Source organism: Podarcis erhardii (genome assembly GCF_964252035.2).
Source record: "Podarcis erhardii genome assembly, chromosome: 5".
NCBI lineage: Eukaryota > Metazoa > Chordata > Lepidosauria > Squamata > Lacertidae > Podarcis > Podarcis erhardii.
The window spans coordinates 62,607,355-62,631,932 of NC_138509.1; the positions used below are offsets into that span (position 1 = coordinate 62,607,355).

General features: G+C 44.4%; 2 protein-coding genes across 2 annotated transcripts in view; one reads left to right on the forward strand and one right to left on the reverse strand.

The window, feature by feature from the left end:
• Nucleotides 1–24,578, forward strand: part of SENP2 (SUMO specific peptidase 2) — a 303,654-nt gene that overhangs the window by 204,186 nt on the left and 74,890 nt on the right. The gene's annotated exons all lie outside the window — the stretch shown is intronic.
• DGKG (diacylglycerol kinase gamma) overlaps nucleotides 1–24,578 on the reverse strand; it is a 119,248-nt gene that overhangs the window by 14,686 nt on the left and 79,984 nt on the right. Inside the window, 2 exon segments of the mRNA XM_081863510.1 lie at nucleotides 6,218–6,419; nucleotides 16,354–16,444. Coding sequence (XP_081719636.1) covers nucleotides 6,218–6,419; nucleotides 16,354–16,444 — 293 coding nt within the window.

A 24,578-nucleotide genomic window follows, 5' to 3' on the forward strand; every position in this document is an offset into this window, starting at 1 on the left:
TAGATATTTGAAGATGGCTATCATATCTCCTCTCAGGCTCCTCTTTACCAGGCTGAACATACCCAACTCCTTCAACTGTTGCTCATAAGGCTTGGTTTCCAGACCCTTTACCATCTTGGCAGGAGCATCAGCTGTACATGGGGTAGCACTCTTGAGCAGCACCCACTCATTTTCAGAGGGGCATGTGCAGGGTGACACACTGGTAGACTGTGCTGCCCAAAAGCGCTACCGATGGTTGCTCATTTGTTGCACATCACACAAATATCTTAAGAAGAAGCCTTTTGGCTCAAGGGTATAGCATTTCTTCCAGGCACTGAAAATGAGGCGGCAGCTAATGATAAATAGCTGGGCCTTGCCCTGTCCTGTTTTGGTGTTTGTTTGGCAAATCCTGTTGCCTAAGCTCAGCTGCGCGCGTGTGTGGTCTATTTTTTTGTTTCCTTTTCTGTGCAGGGAAAAAAGCATGTCCTAGATTAACAATGAATAGCAAACAAGGAGAAACAAATGTGAAAGCGGAGCAAACTGGAGGCTTTTGCCTACTTCACACCCAACCATTTGTCCATGCCAAGGATGCACCTGCAGTCCTAATAGTAAGAGTCATTTCCTTCTGCACTGCCGCGAACCAGCATTTTTAATTCTCCAAAGCTAGGCCTGGCTTGAAAGGCCTCGAGAAATTGGCGTCGGTGGCCTCTGACTATTCCACAGTCTTAATTTCCTTCCTTTGCTCAGTGGAGCCCATTGGACTAATATGTTCCATCTCTGAAATATGGCACAGTCTACACAGTCAAGATTGTTTTTCTCTGGTGTGGTTCTTTCTTTCTTCTTCTTCTTCTTCTTCTTCTTCTTCTTCTTCTTCTTCTTCTTCTTCTTCTTCCAGGACACAAGAAATGTAATTAAAGCTGTGGATCGGAGCTACTTGCACCTCAAACCTCAAAGGGCTCTGCCGTAACATGCTAACTTGGGCAAGAAGGAGGTGTTTGCTGACAGTCTGAAGATCAGACTGATAGCAGATCATGCAAAGCTGCATTGTTAAACCAATTCCTTTGTGTGACTCAAGCCGAGTTTATAAATAATCTGTGTTTTTGTGTACTGCAGAAGTAGCTGTTCCAAAAAGCAATAATTGACATTCCTCAGAATCAACCCTGCAAACCTGATCCTGATATGCTGGGTGGTGCTTGTTTTTAGGTTAGTTATCCATTATTACCTGTGCAGGCAATGTAAAGGCAAGATGGAAGCTCACAAGGCTGCTGTGTGCCAACTCACTTGTGAACCAATCATTCCAGGAGGTGAAGAAGTGGAAAAACTTGCGTAGGAGGGAAAGCCAGGTGGGCTGAATATGGCCTGCAGGCCTTCAGTTGCCAGCTTCTGCTTTAGTGCTCTTAAAGTTGCAGTCTTCAAACAATTACCTCCAGTTTGAAAAAGTAATTTGAAAAGGTGCCATCTACTCTTCTAAATGAGGGAGATGCCCAAAGGCTTGCTTTGAGGGTTGTGCAGCAACTGGCTGCAGACCTTGCTGCCTCTGATTCTGCTTCAGTCCTCTCCGCTCAGAAAATTCTCTTGCATTAGTCACCATGGAATATTCTAGAGAGAGCGTTGTTTCCCCACCTCTGTAACTTCCTTTCCTTTGCTTGTATTGTAGCTGTATTAAAGCATCCTCTTAGTCATTCTGCCATGCCTAAGTAACACCTGCTATGTCAGGCTCCTTCCCAATGCTTTCCGCTTTCTCCCACGTGTACATAGATAGGTCTTTTTCTTATTTTCAGCCAGGCACTCTCACCAAAAGAGCATTTCAGAGAAACCGGTGGCTGTGGGTCCATGAATCCGAGCCTCCTTTTCATTTCCAGAGGCTCAGCCCTGCCCTGCTGCGCCAGCATCGTTATTAGCTGAAGCCCTTTAATATTTAATTAACCTACAAGATCCATTTTCTGTAAAGACTCAGACTCAGAGGAGACCAGCATGGGCAGAAGGAAATTAAATATGCAACCTCTAATGAAATTCAGGTTAAAGACAAACATAAAAATAACTGCCCCGTGGAAAACGCTAGTTTTAAAAGTGTGGCGTGAGTAACTAACTGCATCAACCTGAAATCCATGCATTTATGTTGATGATAGGGAGGAATGACTAAAAACATAGGGGGGGGGATGGGGGAAAATCTTGGTGGACTCCACTTCCCATCAGCCCCAGCCCGTATGGCTAATGGTCCAGAGAGATGGGAGCTGTAGTTCAGCAGTATGCGGAAGACACCACATTGGCTACTCCTGTTGTTATGTACTAAGCTTGGATCCTAGAACAATAGGCAAGTAGGATCCTAGAATGCAACAACTGATTGGCCTGCAGGAAAAGACCAATCAGGCTCCAGGAGAGAAGCAGAATCAGCCAATCAGATGGGACCCATTGTGTAAATAATGCATATAAAAGCCTGAGGTTTGGGGGCAATTCAATCACTGTTTTACAAGCTACAATAAAGAGCATGAAATCACTACAGGACTCCAAGTACATTTCACCTGATTTAGCTCAATCTTAGTCCAGGAGCAAGATCCACCCATCCACCCACAGATTAAGTGGGGCAATCTGAAGCACTGTGTACTGGCAGCAGAGATGAAGCATGCTGCAGAAAAGTTGCTTATAAGACTAGCAGATTGAAATGATTCTTCCAAACAAGTCAAGCTACACCTGGCTGTTTCTTTAGCAGAAATGGTGATTGTGTTTTTGGAACAGGTTCCATAGTGGGGGGTGGGAGGACTAGACCAGGGGTCAGCAACCTTTTCCAGCCGTGGGCTGGTCCACTGTCCCTCAGACCATGTGGTGGTCTGGACTATATTCTTTTTTTGGGGGGGGGGAATGAACAAATTTCTGTGCCCCACAAATAACCCAGAGATGCATTTTAAATAAAAGCACACCTTCTACTCATGTAAAAACACACTGATTCCCGGACCGCCCACAGGCCAGATTGAGAAGGCAATTGGGCTGCATCCGGCCCCCGGGCCTTAGGTTGCCTACCCCTGGACTAGACAGTCAATGTTCTGTATCCTTATTCTTATTGCATCTTTCCCTCTTTGTCCATGCCCTGTTGTGCCCTTCCTCCAGAGATATCCTCGTACTCACAGCTGGAAGCCAGCCGTGTTGCTTACATTAACAGATTATTTAGATCTGTTAATTATGGCTCTTTGAATACTGCATGGTAGACTATCACTAGGAGGGCTGGCTAATTATCAGGTGTGCCCTGCCACGTCCACAAGCTCTAGCTGGCCTCACGCCACCCTTTTCAGCCTCTGTCTTGCTGAGCAATCTTGGAAGGCAATCGGGACCTGAGGAGGAGTGCCAGGCTGGCTCTCAACATGAGAGCAAAAAATAAGTAACTATGGCTGCAGTCCTATACGACGACACAGACCTGGAAGTTAAGTCCTATTGAACTCTATGGAGAATACTTCTGAGGAGACATGCTTAAGATTGCACTGCCCACTTCTCTTCTATATTTGTACCTATAGTTGCTGCTGAGCTTGGTTGATGTAAAGTTGTAGCTCTACACTCCCACTTGCTACTCAGTTTTGAAAACTGATCCTCAGTGCTTGATCTTGACTAGATTCCAATAAACTCCACCTCCTGTTAGGACTGGAAATGTCTCTGGTCTCGGGTTTCTGCCCATCCCTAGGCAAATGTGATCGTTCTTTTGAAGAAAAGTGTCTCCTGTCCTGTTTGGATTTCAGACAGGACACCTTTTTTTCATGTATTCAAGCTCCTCCTCCTCCAAACTTTGTGGGCGAAGGGTGTGTTCAGTGGGAGGAGGAGAGCCAAGAACAAGAATTATCATGGGATGCGAGCAGAGGACTGGGTGTTAGGATATTTCCGTTCCACCTTAAAAGGGAGCAGGCTTTGTGAGTCACAGAGTCTGCGTATTTCCTGTTCACAGAAAGTTTATGTTTTGTCTATTGCTTTCGTTCTCTCTCTGTGCCTGAGACATCGAAGCAGGCAGTCATGTTTTTTCTTTGTTCTGATCAACGCTGAATAAAGTTGTAAATAATGCTCTCCTGAGTGCGCCTTTCGTTGTGCGAACTCTGCTGATAGAGCGGGCACGAGCTCTGGAATGTGGCAAGCTATTTCTGAGGCTTCGTGTCGCTAATTGACTGATACTGTATCTACGGGAGATCGTCCGGAGACGACGTGGAACCATGATGGCCTCTGTCTCCCTGGCAGTATCCCAACACTGGGGTGGTGCCAGGAGGAAGAGTTTGAGAGAGAGAGTTTTTGTGTGGGCAAATGATGGGTTGGGGAGAGTGAGAGAGAGGGTTTTGCAGGGGCCTGGTCCAGTGTGGGAGCGAGAGTTTTTGTGAGGCTATAAACGTAAAGCCCAGCTACATATGTAATATGCAATACTTTTCTTATAGTTGTAAATCATAGTGCTTTTGCTGTTTTTTTTCATTGAACTGTAAACCCTGTTGATCTTCCCACTAACCCCAAATGTCACCTGCAGCCACTTGAACCCAGCTCTCTTCTCAGTTCCTTTTGGGAACTTTAAATCCCACCTCCCACTTTAGACTTGATCCATTCAGACCTGGTTTTTGGCTTGCTACTGTCATGTGTGGTTTGGGCCTAGCAAATCTAGTGAACAGTGACACAATGCGCCTGTCTTGATGACCTATAAGGCGTCTGCTCTGGGAGCTCCTGTGGCGACAGCTACCATCCTGCAGCAACTTCTACTGAGCCATGAGAGGCAAAATAAAACCTCCTTCCTTATCATTCTGGGATCTTACCTACCCGTCTTGTAACCTGCTTTTGCTCTAATTTCATAGGAAGTGTTACGTAAATTTCATGAAGGTTTCCTAAACAAAGCAAGTGGTAATTAGCATAAGTGAGCCAAGTTTTGCAAGAGAGGAACTACTAGGCTAGAAAGAGGGGGGAAAACAACACAAACCAGATCAGTTATCTTTATCTGTATCAGCTGAAGTCCCTGAGGGAAGAGAAGCCCTATCCTTGCCCACTAAACTGGAAAAGCAGCTCCTGCAGCGCTAGAATTGCCAGCTTATTCTGGGTGTGCCAGGTCTCCCTTGTGGCAGGTAAATATCTTCTCCACATGGCATCATAGCAATAAAAAGAATAAAGCTTCGTGTCAATCAACTATTAGAGGCACGAGAGCTCTGCCAGAAGAGTTGCCAGCTCCAAGCGGCAGACTGGGCATCTCAGCAGAGTTATACAGACCAGGGATCCCAGCACTGCAACAAACTTGGATGCTTCTTCTGTTTCTTCACCTTCTTCAACAATATCATCACCAACTTTCATGACATCAAGTCAAAGCATCAAGGACTCATTCATCCAACATACCCTAATGTTATGTGTGCCACCATGTGCCAGAAATGCCCTTTTGCTAGTTTAGAGTGCTGACAGGTTAAATGGGGATGCTGTGATATAAGTGAGCAACACAAAATGAACACAAATCAATTTTACCCCAGCCTTTATTTCTCCCTCCCCTTCCTTTGTGGTCTACCTGGTGTCAGTTTCAATACTGTAAGCCCCTAGAGAGCAGGGACCTGACCTCTCCTAATTTGAAAATGTTATATAGTGGGATGGTAGTATGGAGATATGCAAATTACACAAACTAGGTGCAAAAAGGGCATACATTCACTTTTACAGGTTGGTTGTTATACTCTAATTGAAAGGACAAAGAAGTGTCAGAGAACTGGAGTTTGTAAACACACTTGATAAGGGCATAACTAAAGTTTAGCAGTACAATCCTCCATCAAATTCTACATTGGCAGGGATTATGGCACAGCTCCCATTTATTCAAATGGAGACGGATTGTGCCCTTTTGTATTGGCTTTGCATTACAGAGGTGATGTGTTCTGGTAATTTCTGTTATTGCTAGTTCTCAGCCCATTACTGTTGCTAGCAAATATCTCAGCGCATATGCATACATGCCCACAGTGCTTTTTTCTGGGGGGACGCAGGGGTGAATCTTAAGTTTGGCCTCATTGAGGGGCAGTATTTCAATATGAGTAGGAAAATGAGAGTAACCCCTAAACATTTTTAAAGAAAAAAGCACTGCGTGCCCATCACTTTCACTGAGCTAAGAGCCACAACACCTCTTTTTGGCCCTTCAAAACTGGCAAGTTTTTGAGTATGGATTACAAATGGGGCGGCAGCAGTTGCAGAAGGCCAGCTCTTAAAATGTCCGTAGCTACCCATCCACTCATCCTATTGCAATCATAACAATAAATGCCCTTACCTTGAACACAGAACTTGAGCTCCTTGGCATCAGTAACCACTGAGGATTGTAACTTTTCAGGTACCTTCTTGCTCATCCGGTTATAGCTGCGTTGTTTCTTGGTCTCCCCCCAGAGGTTGGAGCCCCCATACATGCTGGGAATGTTGAGGACTGCGATACCTTCCAGTGAAGTGCTACTCAGATCCAGAACTGTTCCATCACACTGGCAGGTAATGGTGGGAGACAAAGATAAAGAAGCTATTGTGAGGCGTAAAATGTCCTGCATCAATGCACTGCATTGTTATGTATTTATTTTAACACTTCTATCCCACTTTCCTAAAAATCCAAGGTGACTTCCAACTGCCAAGGAGCCAATAAAACACCACCTTTATCAAAACACATCACAGCATTAATGTACAATCAAGAGTATCATTCTAAGACTGTGGAAAGCTTTCTGAAACAGAAAGGCATTGAATTCCCCCTCCTGCCGAAAGCTGAGCGATGACTTAGAAGTGCACTCCAAAATCTCAAGGGCGCTAGGAAAACGACTCAGAACACTTTTTTTTACAGCTGTTTTTGTGCATTTACTGAAAGGACCTATCCTGCATGGGGCCTTGCTGAAAGATTAGAACAAGTAGAGAGGTGTATGTGTGCATGTGTAGAGAGAGGCATTCTCTGAAGATAAAGGCCATGCGGGATTTCAAGGGAGAGAACTAGTAGCTTGAATTGGGCCCAGAAACAAACATGAACCAAGTACAGTTGACATAAAACAGGCTGAATATGTTCTCACTTCCCCTTTCCTACATGGAGGCAAGTCCCAGCATTCTGAACCTGCAAAAACCTTATGGGCAACATTACAAGGCCGCCCCATGTAAGCTACCTACAGAAATTAATTTTGAAGATTATGCAAAGATAACGGCAGCAAGAGCCTGGGTGTGCAGCTGGTGCATCTGAAGCAAAATGTATGAAAGATACTCCTTCGTATGGCTTCTGCTAGTGAAGTTGCAAAGCCTGATGGCAAAATTATTCTGATAAGGTAACTAAAATGCTTTCAACAACAGATAAACTCACCTCACTTAAAGTTGTGACAGTTAAAGTGGCAAATCACCAACACATTTGCTTCCAGATACCCTCTCTCAGCATAGCCTTAAAGGATACTTCCAGGGACGAATGACCCTACAATACCCTCCAAAAACTGAGCAAAATATACAGTACTTGCATCACCTTTTATAAAAGGGGAGGGAGGCTTGAACAGTTTTTTTTAATTGACTCAAGAAGCTTGCTAGAAATGCTAGTCATCACAGGAGCAACAGACCCAGACATCAACAGAAAGCTATGTTTAAAAAAGCAGGTCTAAATACAAGGTAGATAAACAGCAATAGGGTCGCTGCTTCAGTTCAGAAGGAACAATGATTGCCAACAGTTAAACTTGGTTCTGTTGTTTTTCACGGGAATATTATGATTGAACCTTCTCTGTGCTGCTGGGTAAGCAAAGGTCTGGCAGGCCACAGAACGTGATACAGATGCCATATATTCACACAGCAGAGGAACGAGCATCCAATGGGCAGAGAGAATGTTTCCCTCTTTAACCGTGCTCTGTCTCTGTGCCAGTGTGGTACAATGGCCTCTTTGAGAAGGGGCAGCTGACAGGCTGTTGGCAGGGAGACTGGAAGTAGACATTTGCAGCTGGGGAAAAAACCAACTTTATTTCCAGGAGTCTATACCGTTACTGATGCCAATTTCCAAAACAAAACTGTCATTTCACTGTGCTCATGACAGATGCCTGGAGCCAGAGGGAGGGCAAACTGTTGCTTTCATGCCACCGGATTAACACTTTGCAGCCCTGAGAGTGGGAAATGAGGGCTATCTATTTCCACAAGCATTACATCTAGGTGATTTCCCATTTTACCGATGTACATCAGTACAGAAACTGAAAAAGGCTCATAATTTGGCTGGGTAAGTAGAATCCTTGTATGTATCAATAAGTCTTTTTCTGTCTCAGAACATACTGTATTCTTCACTCTCTAAGACGCACCAGACCACAAGGTGCACCTAGTTTTTGGAGGAGGAAAACAAGAAAAAATATATTCTGAATCTCAGAAGCCAGAACGGCAAGAGGACACACAAGAACACACAAGAACACACAAGAACTGTGCAGTGAAAGCAGCAATACCTCCTGCTGTTCTGGCTTCTGGGATAGCTGCACAGCCTGCATTTGCTCCATAAGTCGCACACACATTTACCCTTACTTTTTAGGAGGGAAAAAGTGAGTCTTATAGAGCAAAAACTATGGTATATCACACCGTGACAAGTGTTAGCACCCAAGCCTGTGTGGAGGTTATAACAACAGGCCTGGAAACTTATCTTGCAGATCCTATTGTGATTGTTTGGGTGAGTGATGGTTACTTTTCACATCATCAAAAGTTCCAGTTACAGATAGGTAGCCGTGTTGGTCTGCCATGGTCAAAACAAAATAAAAAAATTCCTTCCAGTAGCACCTTAAAGACCAACTGAGTTAGTTCTAGGTATGAGCTTTCGTGTGCATGCACACTTCTTCAGATACACTGAAACAGAAGTCACCGGACCTTTCTATTTATAGAAAGGTCCGGTGACTTCTGTTTCAGTGTATCTGAAGAAGTGTGCATGCACACGAAAGCTCATACCTAGAACTAACTCAGTTGGTCTTTAAGGTGCTACTGGAAGGAATTTTTTTATTTTGTTTTGATCATCAAAAGTGTTATTGTCTTTATTACTTCCCATGCCCCATGACTCAGCCATGGGACGGAGAACAGGTTCTGGGGCTAAGGCCAAGCACCAGCTGGGCACTGCTCACTGCATATTGCCCCAAAAGCTTCTGGCATGATTTGCTGTTTGTATATTCCACATCTGACTTCAATTCTCAGCCATGAATCCCTTTTTGCATTGTGTTAAACAAAATAGTCAAAGACAACCATTCAATTGAAAGACAGCTTTGTATTTCTTCCCCTAGGCCAGCTGGCTTGCAGAGAAGCAACCCCAAAGAAGAATCAAAGGTACCAATTCTGAGGATGGGATGGAGCTGCAGCGTAGGGCATCTTCCATACCTCACTGCAGCTGGAAAGGGCAACTTCTAAGGCTTCCTATATACTATTCCTCAATATCTGCCCTTCTTGTGTCTGGAATGCCTCTTTATGAAGTATTTTATTGCCTCCTTGTTCTGAAAGTTAATTTCCCCCTGAATGCTTAGCTTAAAGTCTCCCCACTTACTAACATGGTTTCTAAAGAACTGGAACCCCTGCTTTCCTTAAGCATGATTTTGCAAGTTTAAGCAAATATCAGAATTTAGGAAATTTTGAAACTGTCTGATAATTTTTTTAGCATTTTAGGAGGATGAACTTTGAAACAAAAGGTATCTGCGTCTGCCCAGGTATAAGTACTAAGTCTGCCATTTTAAACAGTAACATGTGTTCTTGATTAAATTCAGAAGTCTGGTGATGGGCAATATTATTTGGCAATTCTTAAAACTGTTAGGAGGCCACTGGAATATGTCAGAAAATTTTGACAACTGGGTACTGATGTAATGGGCCCACAGCCAGCACGGTCCCCAGATTCTGAGCTTTCATTTGAAAATTAATTATCACACCATCCTGAAAGAAAGCTAGGAAGCAAAATGTGCAGATACCCTTCTAACATATTTCTGTGAGATAAGCTTGCCTGGCTGCTTCTACCCTTCACTGCTGTTACCCAAAGAGTCAGTGCTGTGATTGAAGAGTGAGTTGTTTTGATACCATTTGACAGGAATCCCTGGTTCCTAAAGAGCTGCTGGTCTTTTGAATTAGTGCAACTTCTGACCTGGGTTGCTGTCTCACTAGTTTTAGGGCTCAGATGAGGTCATTAAATGTGCCTATCTTTCTTATAATGATTCAAAATGATCGTTAAGCAACATAAAACAGCATGAAAGTAAATGGCAATGTACATAGCATACATATCCCAAATGTGAGCGTAACAGTATTTGGGCAAGGGGGGTTTCTGCCCCACCAACCTCAGCCTGCCCTTAGCCAGCCCCCAACTTCTGTCCTTCTTACTTACAACCAGTCCAGAGAGTGGCATGACCTGCCTGCTTCCTCCCCTTCGATCTCACCCACATTTCTGCTTTCCTTGCCACTTTCCCCCTGGGAAAACCTGTTGTTTACCGCTGAATCAGAGCAAACATCAACTGGGTTTTCTCTGAATTGATACTGGCTTCAATTTAGTGCTAAAAAGTGGGTTTGCTGGGTGAAAGTGGAAGGGCAAAGGCAAAACCTCTCGGTGTGGATGAGCCTTGAGTCTCAGTGTTGCCCTTTTTAGAACTCAGAAAGGAGAAGGATGGCGACAAAACTAGAATTAGTTGGCTCAGCCTTGCGATTGGCTCTGACTCTGCCTAATGTTGGGCTCCCTGTCTTCCACCCAATGGTCACCAGCCACCACTGGAGGATAAACCTGCTAGGATCCAGCACAGACGAGAAGGACCTAGGAGTTGTAGTGATTCACAAATGGAATACAATCTCAGCAGTCAATGCCTGGAAAAGAAAGGCAAATGCTATTTTCGGCTGCACTTATTTTATAGATGTACTGGGTGTGCAGGACGTAGGAGGTAATAGTAGTGTTCACTTAAAAACCAAACCAGTAAAGCACCCCTCCCTAAATTTTAAGTAATGTTGGACAATGGGGAAAAAGTTCCCTAGGGAAGCTGTGGAATCCTGCAGGGTTTTTGTTTTGTTTTTTTGCACCCTGTTACTAAACGAATCAGAGATACAATTACTAGAAGGGAAGGTCAGGAGAAGTGTCCAAATGAGTGGGACCCAGACACTTGATGCGTTGGGGATGGCTCAGGTCCAACTGCGCATAAATTTTGTGCTTTATAAAAAGCATACTTATTATAAAGCCCCTACCAAGGCTGAAGGCAAAAAAGGGAGCTGTAGAGTGAAAAATTGAGGGAGACGGAAAAGGGCAGCAACAACTCAGCAATCAGCAGTAGGGCATGTCCACATGGGGCTTTTGAGATGAGCTGGATATACTCACCCAGTGCAGTAAAGTAAAAGGGAAAGGGATCATGGACTGTTAAGTCCAGTCGAATTTGACTATGGGGTGTGGTGCTTTTAGGCGAGGGAGCCGGCTTTTGTCCACAGACAGCTTTCCGGGTCATGTGGCCAGCATGACTAAACCGCTTCTGGCGCAATGGAACACTGTGACGAGTGCCAGAGCGCACAGATATGCCATTTACCTTCCTGCCACAGTGAAAATCCAGACACAAAAATGGTTGAGCTTTTTTGGGGGGGGGGGGACTGATGAGCTACTTTTTTTAGTTTTGCCCAAAGTTGCCATATTTTCCCAGACATTTTACCAATTTCTGCCCAAACACAGCTTCCGAATACAGTACAGTATCGACTACAGCCAGTGTGGTGTAGTGGTTAAGAGTGGTAGTCTCGTAATCTGGGGAACCGGGTTCGCGTCTCCGCTCCTCCACATGCAGCTGCTGGGTGACCTTGGGCTAGTCACACTTCTTTGAAGTCTCTCAGCCTCACTCACCTCACAGAGTGTTTGTTGTAGGGGAGGAAGGAAAAGGAGAATGTTAGCCGCTTTCAGATTCCTTAAAGGTAAAGGGACCCCTGACATTAGGTCCAGTCGTGACCGAGTCTGGGGTTGCGGTGCTCATCTCACTTTATTGGCTGAGGGAGCCAGCGTATAGCTTCCGGGTCATGTGGCCAGCATGACTAAGCTGCTTCTGGCGAACCAGAGCAGCGCACGGAAACGCCGTTTACCTTCCCGCCGAAGTGGTACCTATTTATCTACTTGCACTTTGACGTGCTTTCAAACTGCTAGGTTGGCAGGAGCTGGGACCGAGCAACGGGAGCTCACCCCGTCGTGGGGATTTGAACCACCAACCTTCTGATCGGCAAGTCCTAGGCTCTGTGGTTTAACCTACAGCGCCACCCGCGCCCCTATTTCAGACTCCTTAGGGTAGTGATAAAGCGGGATATCAAATGCAAACTCTTCTTCTTCTAGTCCAGATATGTCTGGGAAATTCCAAATATATGGCAATCCTAGCCACAGTGGTACCTATTTTTCTACTTGCACTGGTGTGGTTTCAAACTGATAGGTTGGCAAGAGCTGGGACAGAGCAACAGGAGCTCACCCCGTCGCAAGGATTCAAACCGCCAACCTTCCGATCCACAAGAGGCTCAGTGGTTTAGACCACAGCGCCACCCACGTCCTCACCTTTACCTCACCCAGTGCACTGCATTCCCAAAAGCTGCACATATACACAGAGTTAATCTAGGCTGGCACCTCCCCACTCTGTGAACAATACTAGAATTTTAGCAAGGCTAGAACAGACAGGGCTATGTACACAACGGTGGAGGGAAGGATGCAAAAAGAACCCTAGTGGGTTATCTAGTCGGCATCCTTCTTCCTACACTGGTGAACAAGGTGCCTCTGGGAAGCCCAGAGGCAGGACATGAGTGCAGCTGTGCTCTCCTGCTGCTGTTTCCCAGTGCTGTCTCTGATCATTATGACTAGCAGCCATGGATAGCCTTTTCCTCCATGAATTTGTCTACACCTGGGACCTTCAGCACGTACTCCAGCAGCTGCTCCACCAGTGATCTACAGCCCTTCCTCTGAGGATCATGGGGCAAGACTTCAAAACAGGTGGCGCGTCCCTGTTGCCTTTAAAAGCACTGCCACGCAACCTAGTTCTGAGCATAGCTTTTGACAGGAGGCCATCTTCTGTTGTGTTGGACAGGGGGAGTCATTTGCAAAACACTCCATCGCCAGGGCAAGGTTTTTGTGCCAGCTGACGTTTCTGCATTCTAGCTTTAATGAATAACTAATGAAAGGTTCATTTATCCACCGTTGGGGAAAGGAGGAAGTTTACAGAAAACACACACCTCCCCAAAGCCCCAATACAAACTGTGTAAAAAAGAAAAGAAAAGAAAAAGAGAGAGTAAAATGACAGGGCTCTTAGCAACCCCTGGCAAGCTGTTCACACTCCTCTCCAATTAAAGGCTGTTTCCATCTAGCCCAAAGATCGCTGTATGCAAACACGGGGTGTCCCCACACACACACACACACACACACACACACACACACTTCCAGCCAAGCTCTGAAGTACAGCTGTAAGGAGGAGGGGAAGAGGCTAAATTCTGCTCTCCTCCAACTGACTTCAGAGATGGCAAGAGCCCAGATGCTGGGACCAACAAGTACACTTGAAGGAGGATCCCTCAGTGATGTGTATTCACTTTTAAAATGCTGCTTAGTGTCTATGGCTGTTTTTCTTTTCACACAACTGCTGCCTTTGGTATCTGAGGAGCTTCCTCCACGGCAAAGAAACTGCCCCCGCGCACCCAAATTAGCAGTGGATGGCAATGTCACTAAAGGATAGGCTGGACTGAACTTCTGGCTGTTTGCAGAAAAAGAAAGCTTCTGTTTACACATTGAACAATGGAGGGCAACAGGATATTTATTGTTAGCTGGATCTGAACGTGTTTTAATCCAAAGTCTTGCTCATATCTGTAACTGTGAGCCCGAAGCAGGATTCCAGCTCCAATTAGCAATAAGATGGGGATTGTTTTCAGGAAGGCTGTGGAAGTCATAAACCCTGGGGGGGGGGGGAGGGAGTGGCCCTCCAGTAATGTCCCTTAGGCAAAGCTTTCCTGGGAACTTTTCTCTTGACTCTCTCCTGGGCTGTGGATCCATGTTTGGAAGAAAGAGGCAAAATGTACCTGCTTCTTCGCCTCCCCTCTTCACTGCATTCAGAAGCACAGTGGAGACTAAAAGAATGTACCAGACTTTCTTTTAATCTGGTCATTTCCTGACAACCTATTTATTTGAGCATTCATCCTGATTTGCTCACACAAAGTGTGCAGGGAGGTTAGACACCATCGGCTTCTGACTGAACATTCATTCTGATTTGCTTGTTGAGAGGTTCTACGGCACTGAGTCAAGCAAGTGTTGTTCCACTCTTTCCAGTGCATTTTCCCGTCACTTTCCTTATGCCATCATAAGTGGCCAAGCCTTTAAGGTGCTACAAGATGGTTTGAAACTTCTGCCATAATATTTAGAAAAAAATGCATACAACAAACGTGTTCTTCAATTATTAGTATGGCTGGTTAAATAAAATGTATAAGATCAAAGTTTTAGCTGATTAACACATTTGTTTTGCGTTTGGGCCAAACACTTTCTGAATGCAGCAACATGCTTTCCTTGTTTTTAGATGATGCACTTGCACATCACAGCAGACATTACAATAGAAGAGGCATTCCTTTGTGTATGGGAGAATGCCTCTTTTAAAATGGGACAACACCTACAGTTTTCATATGCATCTAACTATATATTCATAGTATGTTGGGAATGCGCCCCCTGCTACCTAGTTAAACAGTGGCACCATTTTAGCCAATTCATATTTTAATCTATTGATCTAACCAGCCAGTTGATTAAATTGATTAAACATTGCAGTCTTTATTATTTTTTATAATTGGGGGGGGGGGGAAGTTCAAGCAAGTTTGGAGCTCTGTTGCTGATGTTATTTGCCTATCAAAAATACTCTCAGTGTTGACTAATAGTACAAGGGCTTGTTTGGAAATACAGGAACCAGATCACTTTGTAGTTTGGATTTAGCTACTTGTATAAATCCTTCCCCCCCTCCCTTGTCTATTGCACAGATTATCAGGAAACCAGCATGGGAGCAGAACAGGTGCTAAATAATACCGTAGGTACCTTGACTCAGCATCTCAAGTCTTGGAAGATCTCTACTGTGGGCAAGTCTTAATTATCTGCATAGCTTATGGTTGCCTAATGGATTTGATCCATACCTGCTTTGAGCATGAAAGGACAATTTTCTTTCCTGCTATTAGTGTTAATTAGCTGAGAAATGCTACAGTGGAAGTGTTATCACAAAATATTGGTGTTGTGAATGGCCACTTAGGATATACCCACACTTAACGTTTCTCTTTTCTCTGTTCTTTCCAGCCACAGTGCACGCTTTAAAACTGTATGTCTAATCAAAAATCTGCTCTTTAAAGCTCAGTTGGAACAGACGTCAATCCGTGGAAACTCCAAATTGACGTTTGCACCTATTAAGCACTAAAGAGTGGCTTTTTGCAGGGAAAGCTCCAGGGCAAAAGGAACCCCTTCAAAATGCTCAGACACACAGCTTTTAAGTGTGGACTTATGCCTGGAAAGTGTGGGGCAAAAGGTAAGAGTGGATAACCCTTAATTTGGAATGTCACAGACTCTACCTTTTACAGTTCATTGCCACTTGACCTGACTTTTTACATTTCCCCCTTTTCCTCTGAATTCATAGCTGTAACACTCATGGCATCTGATGAACTGCAGTCTAGTCTGTGAATGGTGAAGCCATAATACTGTATATACCCATCAGTTTTTAGGGCCCTTCATCGCTTTTGTCGCAACCAACTAACATGGTTACTCCTCCGGAAGCAGTGAATTTATAGTGACTCTGAAAGCTGAGTGGGATGCGGGTGGCGCTGTGGGTAAAACCTCAGGACTTGCCGATTGCATGGTTGGCGGTTCGAATCCCCACAGCGGGGTGCGCTCCCATCGTTCGGTCCCAGCGCCTGCCAACCTAGCAGTTCGAAAGCACCTCCGGGTGAAGTAGATAAATAGGGACCACTTAGCAGCGGGAAGGTAAACAGCGTTCTGTGTGCTGTGCTGGCTCGCCAGATGCAGCTTGTCATGCTGGCCACGTGACCCGGAAGTGTCTGCGGACAGCGCTGGCTCCCGGCCTCTAGAGTGAGATGAGCGCACAACCCTAGAGTCTGGCAAGACTGGCCCGCACAGGCAGGGGTACCTTTACCTTTACCTTTACCTGAAAGCTGAGCCCTACATCATTCCTGCCATGTCAAAACTCCTGGAAACGGTTCAAGGTGGTGGCAGCAGGAGCTCCATGGTACTCTTCAACGTTACAGCTGCTACATAAAGTAAACCCCATTAAGGAGTATTCCTAGCAGCTTGTGTGTGACAGGTGTAGGATCAGCTTAATGGAAAGGAGGGCCGGAAGGGAAATTTGTATCAGCACTAAGAATTACCCACATAGTCTCCTGGGCAACAAAGAGGCACTGCAATCACCTGCACAACAGTCTCCAGCAGAAGCGGCAATTTGAGGATCCCTGGAAACTCACCTCAATCTCTACATAGTCGTGGAGCTTCTTGCAGGTGGCGGCAAAGGTTTCCGTTGTGCCAAATTCAAAATACCAAAGTTTATTCTTCATTCTGACAGAGAGAACAAAGAGAGGGGGGCATTACAGAAGGAGAGATCCCCTCCATCATCTCCTTTTCCAAACATAACTGTCCTCTCCAGCAGTCACTGAGCACCATATCTACTGCAAATGTCTGCATGCAGAGAACTACCACACTGCCACTGGAAACAGCTAGAAAAGAACATCTTTTGCCTCCCAGAAAATTAGGGCCATTGTGCGACTGAATTCTCAGCCGGCACCATAATCTTTTGCGCAGGGTGGTCTGGTGAAATGCAGGAGACGGGAAGAGATCCAAGACTAAATTCACAGAGGCATTTTTAAACCATTACACAGAGGGAGTACCAAGGCTCTGCAGAAATAAAAACTTGGAGTGCTCATCAAGGCTTACTCCAAAATATCTGTGTTTGGACAATAAATTGCAAATCCTAGTTGAAAGACTGGGGACAGTGTGATCTCTCTGTACTGTAATCCACACAGAATAGGTGGCAGGGGGAATCACCTTGCTGTAGAGGGACAGCCATGCTGCTGTTGGGCTCCTGTAAGCATAGAGGAGGTGATGAGGTGTCCATAATCCTCAAAGAATAAAACAAAATAAATGCAAACAATGCATTTCTCTGTTTTTCATGAAGGGGGGTGGGTGGGATTTCTAGAGGAGAGTAAGCTTGGTGATGTGATAATTGCCACTTAAAAAGTGGGGGAGGTAGATGATCACATGTGACCTGGACTGGTGTAGTGGGAAGAATGTCAGCCTCTAAAGTATTTTGTGTTTCTGCAAAATGGCCTTGGTGAAAGGGAAGGTATTGCTTATCATCCTCCACAGGCATTCTCTGACTGCCTTCTCCAGAGCAACTGCAACAGGAGTGCTACCAGAAAGAAGAGTCAGATTTTCCCAGATTACACAAGTGTAGCGCATCTCATGTTGGGGGGAAAAAGGCATTATTCCTGAAACAGAAGCATCATGAAACATCAAGGGATGCCATCCAGACTGCATGCAGTAAAATGGTAAAAACTGCATGCTTTTCACGCTAAACACTGATCATCCCAAAGAAGATGGCAACTCTCTGGGAAACTACCAAAGGTCACCCACTCAAAGCTGGTTGGATCTGGGTGCCAGGCTGGAAACCTGAGAAATACCACAAAGACAGCTTTCCATGCGGCACCTTGATATGTTTGTGAAAAACTTGAGCTTTTATGCACATGACTTAAAACACTGCAAATGTATCAGGAGCAACAATAATGGGTCAGTATCAGCAGCTTCCTTTCATTGTGTGCAAGCGCAAGAGACTCAGGGAAAACAGCTTCTTAGTTCCTTGGTTGTTGTCTATGGTGGTGGAATACAGCAATTTGAGGTTCCTGTGAGGGTCATGCAAAGCTTTGTCCTGGAACCCAATGCGAGTCTTGCACCACAACCATGGAATGGTGGCATAGTCCATCTCCTTTGTGGGGTAATTAAGACAGCAGGTGCAATAACAGCAGGCAGTACATACCTTCTTAAGAGCTCAAGGTTAAGCTGATACTTAACATTGTTACTTTTACGGGCTCATACACACTTGGCTTTGCTCTGCGTCTCTAGGCAAAGATCTGGGCTCTCCAGGTCCATGTCCAAGCATGGTGTGTGTGTGTGTGTGTGTGTGTGCGCGCGCGCGCACACACACGCGTCAGAGCTTCCCCCACATTTTACTGCTGAATCGGACCAAACAGCAATTGGGTTTTCTACGGATTGCCATTTGCTCTGATTTAGCAGTAAAACACAAATTTCCCCTGGAAAAGCTTTGGGACACACACACAAAACCATGCTCAGACATAGACCTAGAAACCACAGACCTTTGCTTAGAACGCGAGGAGCAAAGATAAGTGTGGATGAACCCAAAAGTCATCAACAAGGCTTCATGTTGATATTTTATTTTATTTTAAGAAGTATAAGCAAAAAAGGGAAATTTTCAAAGGAGAATCTCAATTGTTGAAACTCATAAAACCAATTAAAATTCTGAAAATTTTGCCTAATTTCAGATTTGTGCAAAATGTTTGCAAGGAGGTCCTGGCAAGAGGGCTAAAGCCATGGAACAAATGTGCACTTTTGTACTCTCTACCATTCACTTCTTCATAATAAAACTTGGCCCAGTTAGCTTGATGATCGCTGCGGCTCTCCACTGCGAAGATCCAAAATTTCAACTCAAACTACAAAAAGAAAATTGTCCTGCACTAGCCTTTTGATTGAGCTAAGAGCCTTTGGGGACAGAGATCAGGCTTACCTGATTTCTTGTGCTAATAAAACTGCGTGGGAACCTCGCTGAACCTTGCAGGGAAAATTTGGTCCTGGAGAAAGGGATTGAAATCACGAACGCTAAATGCAATAACAACCAGAAGCACAGTGCCTCTGTGTCCTTGCTGGATAATCATGGTTCTCATGCACAGAATGCGAGAACAATCAATGCTGCCATGTTTAGAACAGCTAGCTGATTAAACAGGAGTCAGCAGAACAAAGCTAATGCGAGAGAGGAGAAGAGAAGTGTCTTTGAGGAAGGGATAGGGGAGTGACTACATTTTTTTTGTCTTTGTAATAACACCTGGCTACAGAATTGAGCAGGACCCCAAACCCTTGCTTCAGCAGCACCAACTCTTTGGCAACAGGGAAAGCAATGGAATCTTCTTGGAAGTTTCTAAGAGTTGCCTCAGCACTGCAAAATAAGGCACCTGCTCAAGGATAGGGAACTTGCTGCCCTTCAGATGTCGCTGAATCCCAACTCCCATCATCCCTCATCATTGGCTATGCTGGATAGGATTGATGGGCACTGCAGTCCAACAACATTGCAAGGTGGGCAGAAGTTCCCTACTGCTACTTTAAGTGTAAAATATCCTTAGATAACTCAATGAATACACTCAGACTCAACCTGAAACAGCTGTAATTTTGGGACACAGAGCAAACATTTGTGTACACTTTATATGTTTAGCTGAAATTAGTTCCTGCCCCAATAATAGGGATAATGCATTGGGAATGGGCCCAACCAACTGAATGGGATGTGTACAGTGTCCTTTGTATTTGTTGCTGCTTTTATTTGATATATGTTCCCTTGAGCATTTTTAAACAAAAAGCAATCTTTTTTTAAAACAGCACCCCACCAAACTCCAAATCAATCAAATAAAACAATTATGTGAAATGGAATTGGGATATTACATTATTTTCAGTCACTTTTCAGTGGTATTTGCTTAAGAGGAATTTCTGAATGATTGTGCCAGTTTCCTCACAAATAGCTGCAAGGCCTGAGAGATTCAGGGGCTCTGAGTTGAACAACCAACCTAGGACCCAACCTCCCCCTAGATTCTCCCAAATGAGGACCAGAGTGAAGCCATAGTCTCACTGGCAAATAAGAGCAGAACAGCAAAATGTAAGGAGGTGTGGGGTGGATGAGAAACCCGCCCACGTTCAGTCGAGAAAGAAAAGGCAGAGAAGACAGGTTGATTTACTAAATGCAAACACACATGTCAGGCAGTATTTATTTTCACCCTGCTACGCGCCTCATCCTGACATTGTTAGAGTTGTCGTCAGAGGTTCAAAAATTGCACGGTTAATTTTTTGAAGAGGCAATTATGCATGTCTGAATAAAGTTTGCATAATTTTGAACTGCGTCTTGTTAAAAACAACTTTGCAGATTTTATACTTTTTCATCCCCATTTTTTTTTAATTTTTGCAGGGGAGGAAGTGCTCAGGAGAGACTAGGGGAAAAAGCCTAAAAGCAGTAAGTGGAAGGAGGGTGTGGCCTGATGAAGCACTCACTAAGAGCTGTGCTGAGTGATGGCTTCCTAGTCCCCGATTCCTGGGAGCTGTGCCCAGTCTCAGAGGAACCGACCAAAACGTTTTCAGGTATTTCTCCACAATCATGAGACATGTCTCAGAAATGTGCTCTGTGCACAGAACAGCTGACATTTTCAGGATCAAGTTTCAGACATTCAGTGCTTGAGACTATATCCTGCATCTTGCAAGGCAGACAACCTTGCAGATTCTTAGAACCAGAAGCTTTAGTTTATCAGAGGCTTTAGTTTATCAACAGCTACATGCAGGGGGGTTGCTAAATACACACCTATGACACAGATTTCCATTAAGTTTGCATATGCTAATGTGTATATGACTCTGGGCAGTTAAGATCCTGCGTGTCTGCACCAGCACTGCATTTTGCAGGGTTCTCAGCCAGCTTTAAGTCAAGGTTTTTTAAAAAGCGGAGGGGAAGTAGCCGATGATCTGGGCTTCACTGCAAAACACCCATGGCTTGAGCCCTTAACAACAGCATACAAATCAATATGGCTAACCTGATCCAAAACACCCACCCACCTCACTCACACACGAAAACAAAGATCACCACAGCCAATCACAAGCAAACAATCACACCCTAAGCCAACCCCAACCTCTGTCACCACCAAAGGAACACAAGTGAACAACACAAGCAACGCTGACACCAAACTCTACATTAAACATAACAGAAACACCGCCACCCGACCCCACCCCCATCCATCCTCCCTCTCCCCACCCCCCCTTCTTTTTTCTTTCTGTTTTCTTCTCCCCCTTATGCCTCAACAAATGAAACGGATTTGTAAAAACGTTACATGGAAGAAGAAGAAAAAAAAAATACGAGGCACTACACTTCTGTAAAACAAGAAAATCCTTAATAAAAAATATTTTTTTTAAAAAATGCCCTTGGCTACATATGGAAAGGGCTATTATAGAAAAGCAAAGTGTGTCAGTATAAGAGTGTGTTATCAGCTTGGTACATGTTGCCTCTGACCCTTGACCACTGCTCTTCAGCTTATCAGCAAGATGTGGAGCAGGACAATGAATGTTATTTCCTGCTTACACTCCCGATAGCCCTTATCGCCTGCTGTCTTCACCCAAAGACAACAGACTTCAGCTGCAAACCAGTCTCTTGGGAACCCAGGGGTTTAACCGTTGTCAAAGCTAAGGTGGACGTGGAGTAATCATACAGTTCTGGTCCTTTGCTGTTCCTAGACTGAAGCAGGGAGATCCTAATGTAAAGGAGGGACTTTCAGATCTGAGATTAGAGTTGAAGAACCTGTGGCCTTCCAGATGCTGAGTCCACAAAGTCCTCTCTCTAATTCTGTGAAGGGCAACCCATAAGCACATCCACTCCCTTGCCCCCACTCCAGATTAGGTTTGAAAGCAATCATGATTTTAAATCTATTTACACCTCCAAAAGTATTGGGGTGGTCACATGGCTTCAGTTTACATCAGTGCATATCCCATAATTTCCCACTGAAATCTCAAAACTTTTTTTTTACTGCAAATGTTCTGGTTTCTTGTTTCATTTCTGCTAAACTCTGAACAACTATGTGGTAATATTTGGGAAGCATCGCACAACAAACTAAAGTAGAACATTGCACGACTTTTGTGTCCAGATTTACTTTTTGAACTATGGCAACCCTATAAAGAACACGTTGCAAAATACATACAGTACAGAATAAAATTCTAGTCTGGAGGGGCCCCCAAGGAATGTTGAGAAAGCTTATTTCCACACAGGAGAGAGCTTAATGTTGCAAATGAGCCATTCAGATATTCAGGTCATTTATAACTAGTAGTAGTAGTAGTAGTAGTAGTTGTTTTTAAACATATTGGATTTACAGTCCAGATTAAATCACTGAGGTAGAGGGTACTGGCTGGATTTTTTATGCCAATGACATTATGAGGACTTGGTCAAAACACTGGATGCATGAACAGCATCCCTCCTACAATAAACATACTGTGTTATAATCAGTAGTGACCATGCTGTTTAAGACTGGGCTGTGGAGCTGGGTTCCATCTACATCCAGTGCTTGGGATTGAAGGATTAAAAACAAAAAAAAAACAGGAGGGGGAAGAGAATCAGAAGATAGGGGTTAGCAGCAGACAATCTAGAGAATGAAACAGGGCCAGCCCTACCATTAGGTAGAGTAAGGGAACCACCTCAGGTGGCTGATTTTGGATTCCATAAAAGGCAGAAAATTGTTATTTAGTTTGTTATTATATTTTTACTGATGGGGTATGTGTATGTGTTAGGGTTCTCAGGCAACTTTTTGCCTCACATTGCAGAATACCTTAAAGAGCCCTGGGTTTTATGCAGCTTGACTTTGGAGGAGAGGGATTTGCTGCTCTGCCTCAGGCAGCAAAATGGGCTGAAAGGAGAGTCCTCTTCATCCCAATATGCTTTGCATTGTTACTCTCACCCCAGCGCCTGAGGACTTCCTCTCTCTTTTTAATTGCATGTCTGATGGCACCTCTCTAGCCTAAGATGACTCCAGTGCAGTCCTAAGACCATGGTAACCTAATAGAGATTGTTTACAGGAAGTGTGTTCATGTCCGAGCTTCATTCCCTGTACCAAAATTCTTACTCAGTCCCCAGAAATCTTTCAAAGGTTTAAGGACTGCTGTAATGCTGTAAAGACAGAAACAGCAGCTGTTCCACTCCCGGCCACCTGTAGGTGTAAAAACATCTCCAGAACTAAATAAGGCAGCTCAGAGGTATGGTGCATCTCACTAGGTTCCTTGCTAAATACTCTTCTTCACATTGTGTGGTGCCCTGCTCCTTCCTAAAAAACAAAACAAATGCACGTTCTTGCCTTTTGGATTTTTTATTTAATTTAACCAAATTTCTATACCGTTGGATCGTAGTAAAACCTCTAAGCAGTTTATAAAAGTGTTGTCTACTTGGAGCTTTCTTGAAGAGAGAAGGCTTGGGTTTGATTTCATGTGAGAAAGTAAAGCCACAACCTGCATCCTTTCTGTCCAATGGAACAATTGTCAGAATGTGTTTGCATAGCACAAACAGGCATTTTGTGCTATTTTAGTCTGGAGAAAACATCCAGAAAACTATTGCCTGACTTGAAAGGGGTTTATAAAGGCTTCTGTACATTACCAGCCTCCCCTAACCTGGCATCCTCCATATGGCTTGGACTACAACTCCCATTAACCTTAATCATGTACACAGCCATTTCTATTCTTCTGCTGCCATGTCTGGTGAGGATTTGCAGGTTTGTTTGTTTTTTTAAAAAAATACAAAAATGTCAAAACGTGTTTACCAGAGGCAAAAATGGATGAGTCAACAAAACGTGCAGCAATTCCTCTTTCAAACTGTGTTGGCTCTGGAGGAACCACCCTCTCCCATTGTCTGTTTTCAAACTTAAAGAAGCCATTTAAGGCTTAGCCTAAATATTTTGTCAAGATTGGAGTAACTACTAAGCTCTGCTCACAAATTCATTTGGAAGCAGTGCACAAGATGGGTTCAGCAAGTGTCAAGGTATTCACACACATCTCGCCACAAGCGTTTGAAAGTCAAGCAGACCTTCCTTTATGCATTTTCTCTTAAATGTCCAAAGCTTGTCTGTCAGATGCAGGACTCTGGATGAAGTAGACTACTAGTGAAACTTTCTACAGTGGTGCCCTGCAAGACGAATGCCTCGCAAGACGAAAAACTCGCTAGACAAAAGGGTTTTCCGTTTTTCGAGGTGCTTCGCAATACGAATTTCCCTATGGGCTTGCTTCGCAAGACGAAAACGTCTTGCGAGTTTGCTTCCTTTTTCTTAAAGCCGTTAATACCCGGGGAATCCGCGCTTCGCAAGACGAAGCAACTCGCGGAACGAATTAATTTCGTCTTGCGAGGCACCACTGTACATGCATTACAGAAGGTTCAGGGGCATGGCCTAGGGCAGGGGTGAAAAATCTTTTTTGGCCTGGTGGCTGTATTACCTCTGTGGATAGCTGTGGGGAGTTGCATTCTGGGCAGTGGATGGGGTGATCAGACCCCAAACCAGTCAAGGCCAGATGTGTGCACAACCACACACCCTTAACACACAAATGCTGAGACTCTTAAAAGGCTCTAGAATATTGAGTCAGAACATGATGCAGAGCATTGCCTGGGACTCTTGAGCCTTTTGTTTTCTTTCATGAACTGAGAATGCATCCATGCACACTTAGTTGAAGACTACAGGAACAGATTAGTCGCAGTGGACCAGCAAACTTTTAAGGAAGTTTATCCACACACGGAGGATAGATAGAGCTGTGTTATACTGAGCCAAATCATCCACCAGGTGGTCCATTTAGTCCAGTTGTCCTTACTCCAATTGGGCAGGGGGTCTCTTTCTCAAAGCTATTACCTGGGACCTTC